We start from the raw sequence: 5,303 nt of genomic DNA, 5'->3' as shown, positions 1-5,303 counted from the left end.
AAGCTGGCGCCGGCGGAGACCGCGGCTGCAGCCGGCAAAATAAACAAGGGGGAGCGGGCTGAAAGCTGGGCTGAAAGCGAAGGAGAGCGATAAAGAGAAAGAAAAGAATATTAAATCGCGAGAGAATGAGAAAATAACCCCGCCAAAGGGAGAGGAGGGGAGAGGCCGCCTGCTACGGCGTGGGTGGGGTCGACAAGAATAGAGTACATTATGCAGTTCATTTAGTTAACAAGGGAAATAATGAGGGAGCGTGCGGCGTGAATGCCAAGAGAAGAGCCACAGAAAGCCCATTGAGCGCCCGGCGCCGCCATCACATGGCGCGGGCGCTATTTAAAGCGGGCGGCGGGCCCCGTTCAGCACCACTCGGGCTGGCCAGCGGCGCCGCGCGGGGGCTGCGCGGGCGCTGCGTGAGGCCATGCCGCGCTCCTTCCTAGTGGACTCGCTGGTGCTGCGGGAGGCGGGCGAGAAGAAAGGCGAGGGCAGCCCACCGCCGCCGCTCTTCCCCTACGCCGTGCACCCCTCGCACCCGCTGCCCGGGCTGCCGGCCGGCGCCTGCCACGCTCGCAAAGCCGGGCTGCTCTGCGTTTGTCCGCTCTGTGTCACCGCCTCCCAGCTGCACCCGCCGCCGCCCGCCATCCCCCTCATCAAGGCCTCCTTCCCCCCCTTCGGCTCCCAGTACTGCCACTCGCCCCTGGCCCGCCAGCAGCACTCCGTCTCCGCCGTCAGCGTCGGGCACGCACCGGCGCTCTACCAGGGCGCCTACCCGCTGCCAGACCCCCGGCAGTTCCACTGCATCTCCGTGGGTAAGGGGGCAGGGGTGGGAAGCGGGGTGGTGCATGCCTGCATGACAGCAGTGAAGCGGGGAGGTGATGGGGATCCCGGGGAAACCTGCGGAAGGCACCAGGGGAGGAGAGTCCCTGCCCAGCACGAGGAGGTTGGACGGGGAGTCCGGCACCTCTCTCTGCTGGTGCGTCGGACGATGCGCAGGGGGAGCCATGCTGCTGCCCGCTGAGCCTCCGATCCAGGCCGTGCGAACACGGAGAGGCGGCCGCGGCACTCAGTGAGCTCGGACTCCAGCCTGGCAGCCGCTTGCCGGGTTGCAGGCCCCCCGGGGAGGAGGAAGGGTTGCGACCCTCCAGAGAGGGCGGCGAGGAGGGCTCAGCGGGGACTGGCGGGGGACCGGCATTACGGGGTGGGTGGCGGCGGGTCTGGCAGGTCCTGACCGTGCGCTCTGCTCCGTTCCTAGACAGCACGTCCAGCCAGCTGCCCAGCAGCAAGCGGATGCGCACCGCCTTCACCAGCACGCAGCTCCTAGAGCTGGAGAGGGAGTTCGCCTCGAACATGTACCTCTCCCGGCTGCGGCGAATCGAGATCGCCACCTACCTGAACCTCTCCGAGAAGCAGGTGAAGATCTGGTTCCAGAACCGACGGGTCAAGCACAAGAAAGAAGGCAAAAGTAGTTCACATCGGGGCGGGGGCAGCGGCCACAGCTGCAAATGCTCGTCCCTTTCTACCACCAAATGCTCGGAAGATGAAGAGGACTTGCGCATGTCTCCGTCTTCCTCGGGGAAGGACGACAGAGGTCTCGCAGTCACACCCTAGCCCCCGGCACACCCACCCCGGCTCCCCAGGAACTGTGGCGAGAGCAGGGGAAGGAGGCCTGCCTGCCCCGGTGCTGACATGCACCCGAAGGATTTTATACTGTTTTGTATAATTTGTGTGATTTACGAAGGACTTTCTCGCCTTCCTAGACCCCTGGCCCATGAGGACGGGTGTCCCGGCACGGTGTTGTAAATAAATTGCTCCCTAGGACCCCAGGCGTCCCCCCGTAGTGCTCTCTCACTTGTGTCCCCGCAGCCACAGCCCCAAGCCCGAGAGGGTCCTCACAGACCTCTCCGCGCATCGAGACAGGCGCGGATGCTGCGCGGTGTCGGGAGGTGCGTCCGCCTGGAGGGATACTGTCCCGGGCTTCTTCCGCTAACTCGGCGGTGCCTGAAAGCGGGTGGAGAGGGAGGGTCGAAGGCTGTTTGGATTATTATATTTTCCTTTTTCATTTTTTTTTTTTCTTACAAAAGTTGTTCTCCGTTTTGTTCCGACTCAGTCGCTGCCGGGCACACAGCTGTAGTTGTACCGTTCCGTCCCACTCCCTCCCCTCGGGAGATATTTATTTATTTATTTATGTGCAGATGATGGCGATGATAATAATGATTATGATAACAATAAAAGCTCTTTGGTGGTTTACGTCCTTCCCTTCGCGTAGAAAGCAGCCACTCGGTGTCCGGAGGCGTGCGCTGGGAGCACCGTCGCTCTCCAACCCTCTCCGCCGTAGCCCGGCACCGGGACCCTCCCTCCCCGGCTAGCGTAGAGGGTGGGGATTCTTCCTTTCCCTGGGTAGAGCTGAAGGTACGGGGTGCGGGGGACCCTTGCCCCCTCTCCCGGGGGCTCTTTCGGTCCTCCCCACGAAGCTAAAGGTCGGGCTGGGGAGAGACTGGGCTGAACACCTTTCCTTCCCATCCCAGTAGCAAGTCTGCCGGAGAGAGATGCACCGTGTGTACACATATAGATACGGGTGGCTGCACATAAATACAATCACCTGGCTGACGGAGGGCTCGGCTCCTCTCTCCATGTGCCCACTACCATCAGCGGCGAAGGACTGCCCCGGCCTCTCGCTAACCCGTCGGAGCTGAGGCCGGGGCCGGCCGTACTGGGGCTCCCTCACGACCACCGGGCTTCCCACACCAAGTTCAGCCCCGCTCGGCCGCCGCAGCCTCCTGGAAGCACTTTGCCGATTTTACGCCCGGTGACTCGTCCCAGTGGCTCTCAGAGAGCCCCGTCGGAAGCAGCCGGCAGGTCCCGCAGCCCCGGGGGTGCCACACGGGGAGGCAGGGCCGGACTGGCATCTCCCGCGAGTGCGGGACCCTCAGGGCCCGGCGTTCCCGTCGCTACTCTATCTGTGCAGCGAAAGGCCCCTTTGTGCGGGGAGCTGCACCACCTGGCCCGGCGGGTTTCGTGTCCGGGGAATGTGCTTGGGTCCCTGGGCTACTGTCGGCCCCTGCCGGGACGGGACTCCTTCAGGAGCATGTCCAAACCAACGGAAGCCACCGAGAAGAGTTAGGAAGGGAAATGTCATCCCTCATGGGAAATCCCCAAGGAGAAGGTCATCACAGCTCTGCACATGGGCTGAACTTGGTGTGGGAAGCTGGGGGTTTGGGATCCCTGGGCACCAAGGGTGAAGGCAGAGCAGGTGAAATTGCCACTACTGGGACAGTGTCAACTCCTGTCCATAAAACGAATGTGTTGCCTTTCGGCCTTCCCAGGTCCCTGAAGCTCTTTGTATAGCTGTGGGTCCGGGAGATCTACAGGCTCCTGTAGCTCCATCCCATGGGGGAGTGGAGACCATGCCCTTGCAGCCCATGGCATGCTGTGGACCTCTGTGGACACCCAGAAAACTGTGAGGTGGAGGGGAACCAGTGGACATGACAATGCAGGACAGGCACAAGGCAGTAGCCATACCCTCCTGTGTCTGGCCTGATTTGTGTTCCCTTGTCTGGAAGTTGCAAGAACTTTGTGACACTAGGCAGCTGCATTATCAAGATGGGGACATATGGAAAAAATGTTTAAGCTGCTTTCTCTCCTTGGTGGTCTTCCTTCACCCACTGACTCCTGGGACCCTTAGACATCTGACTTCTTTCTCCCCCTTCCCCCCTCTGCTGGATTCCCACATTACCCAGCTGAGATGGAATGGCAGGGCAATCACAAAGTTTGGACACCCCACAGGCATCATCTTCCTGGGCCTTTTTCTAGTGGCTGTTGGGGATGAACTTGGCAGGTTTGAGACCAAAATCTGGCCTTGATATAAGAGTCAGTCAATGTCACTCGGTGCCTGGGCCCCTAATGTTCCCTGGGTGCCCTTTCTCCCCCAGTGGACCAGTTTCAAAATAAAAGACCCCTCAGGGGACCCTAATTGGCACAGCAGGGCTCTGCACACTCTCCCACACTCACTTCCTATCCTGTTCGCATTTACCAGACTTGTTTTGAAAAGCGCTTGCAAAATAGAGGCAGAAACAACCTAATGTGGGTTTACCGAGGGGTCTGGCATCCTCTTTAACAGAGCCCTGGCACTAGAGTCAACAAACACCCCTAGAGGCATGTGTGTGTGCTCCTCATGCCTGTTCAGCAGCATGGGTTTGAGCTGGTTGGCTGGCAGTGAGATGGGAGGAACAGGAACAAGAGCACTGGGCATTTGAGTCTTGCTACTGAAGTGTTATTGTGGCAGTTGTGTTGAGGCTCTCAAAGTCCCTGTCTGCCAACACATTCCCACCATCTCTCTGGTCCTTCCTGGTACAAACTCTGATATAAAAAAAAGTGTGCCTCCTCACACTCTTGTTTTGAGGCTGAGCAGAGGCAGACAGGAATAGTTCCTCACCATTGTGAGAGAGATGATGAGGTAGTGGCATTGCCCAGCCAGCTTGCTCCTCACTCACTCTGAAACCTGGGCAGCAGCACGCAGGCACACCTGGGGAATGAAACATGCTTTGAACCAGAGCTGCTGGACTCCCAGGGTGCAGCTGGAAAACTTGGTAGGTGTGCAGATGCATCACATCCTCATTGCAGGCATAGCGGCCGTGGGCTGTGAGGAAGGATCTTGCAGTGATGCTGTCCCAGTGGATGCATACATTACAGAGAGTGTGGGCACACATGTGACTGCATCCTTTATGGACTGAGTTTGTCAGCCAGACAATTTGGAACTAATCCTCAGCTCTAAAATGTACCTCATATATGTAAAGTAGCAAAGTGAATTCCCTCGTATGGTATAATTTTGTCTGAACAGCAGTAGAGTATCACAATGGATGCCCCCAACAAGACAGTATTAATATTCTCTGATGCACACTGGCCTCTGCTGCAGACCCTGTGTACCTTGCAAAGCCCAGTGGGGCTCTCAGTGCACTTGACAGTCATTATGCCACATCCACATGCAGAGATAATCCCTCCTTAGTTGGGCATTTTTCTAATTTAGTGAGAAATCATTACAGCAAATGCTCAGAGTGTCATTTTCAAGGACTCTGAGGTTGGGCAAATTAAAGTCATTTTGCTGTGGGAAGAGCGTGGGCACCTCTGCTAAAGCGAATGTCATAACATGCCAATTTTCAGCTTTCTATCTCTAGCCATTTTGGTGGCAGGTTTCTGAAAGTTACTTAAGCATTTTAGCATCTAAAATGACCAGTCTCACCTGATTACAATGGGAAGCAGATTTAAAAATGCGCAAAGTGAGTTTGAATATTTTCCAGCATATACTTTTTTTA

At 57.6% G+C, this 5,303-nt stretch overlaps 1 protein-coding gene across 1 annotated transcript; it reads left to right on the top strand.

Moving 5' to 3' along the window:
• The first annotated feature begins 367 nt into the window (after window positions 1–367).
• GSX1 (GS homeobox 1) lies at window positions 368–2,191 on the top strand. Its single transcript, XM_027903048.1, has 2 exons — window positions 368–803; window positions 1,247–2,191. The coding sequence occupies exons 1-2, from the start codon at window positions 416–418 to the stop codon at window positions 1,600–1,602; spliced, it is 744 nt and encodes a 247-aa protein (XP_027758849.1). The 5' UTR covers window positions 368–415; the 3' UTR covers window positions 1,603–2,191.
• Window positions 2,192–5,303: the final 3,112 nt, after the last annotated feature.

Source organism: Empidonax traillii, unplaced genomic scaffold, assembly GCF_003031625.1.
Source record: "Empidonax traillii isolate 1590-97213 ecotype Southwest subspecies unplaced genomic scaffold, ASM303162v1 scaffold926:size687835, whole genome shotgun sequence".
NCBI classification, from domain to species: Eukaryota; Metazoa; Chordata; class Aves; order Passeriformes; family Tyrannidae; genus Empidonax; species Empidonax traillii.
The sequence above is the reverse complement of the archived record's forward strand: the minus strand, read 5'-3'. Positions and strand labels throughout refer to the sequence as shown.

Coding starts and splice junctions, on each gene's coding strand:
- GSX1 (XM_027903048.1), top strand. CDS start 416: ATGCCGCGCTCCTTCCTAGTGGACTCGCTGGTGCTGCGGGAGGCGGGC. Junction 804..1,246: donor GTTCCACTGCATCTCCGTGG/GTAAGGGGGCAG, acceptor CTCCGTTCCTAG/ACAGCACGTCCAGCCAGCTG.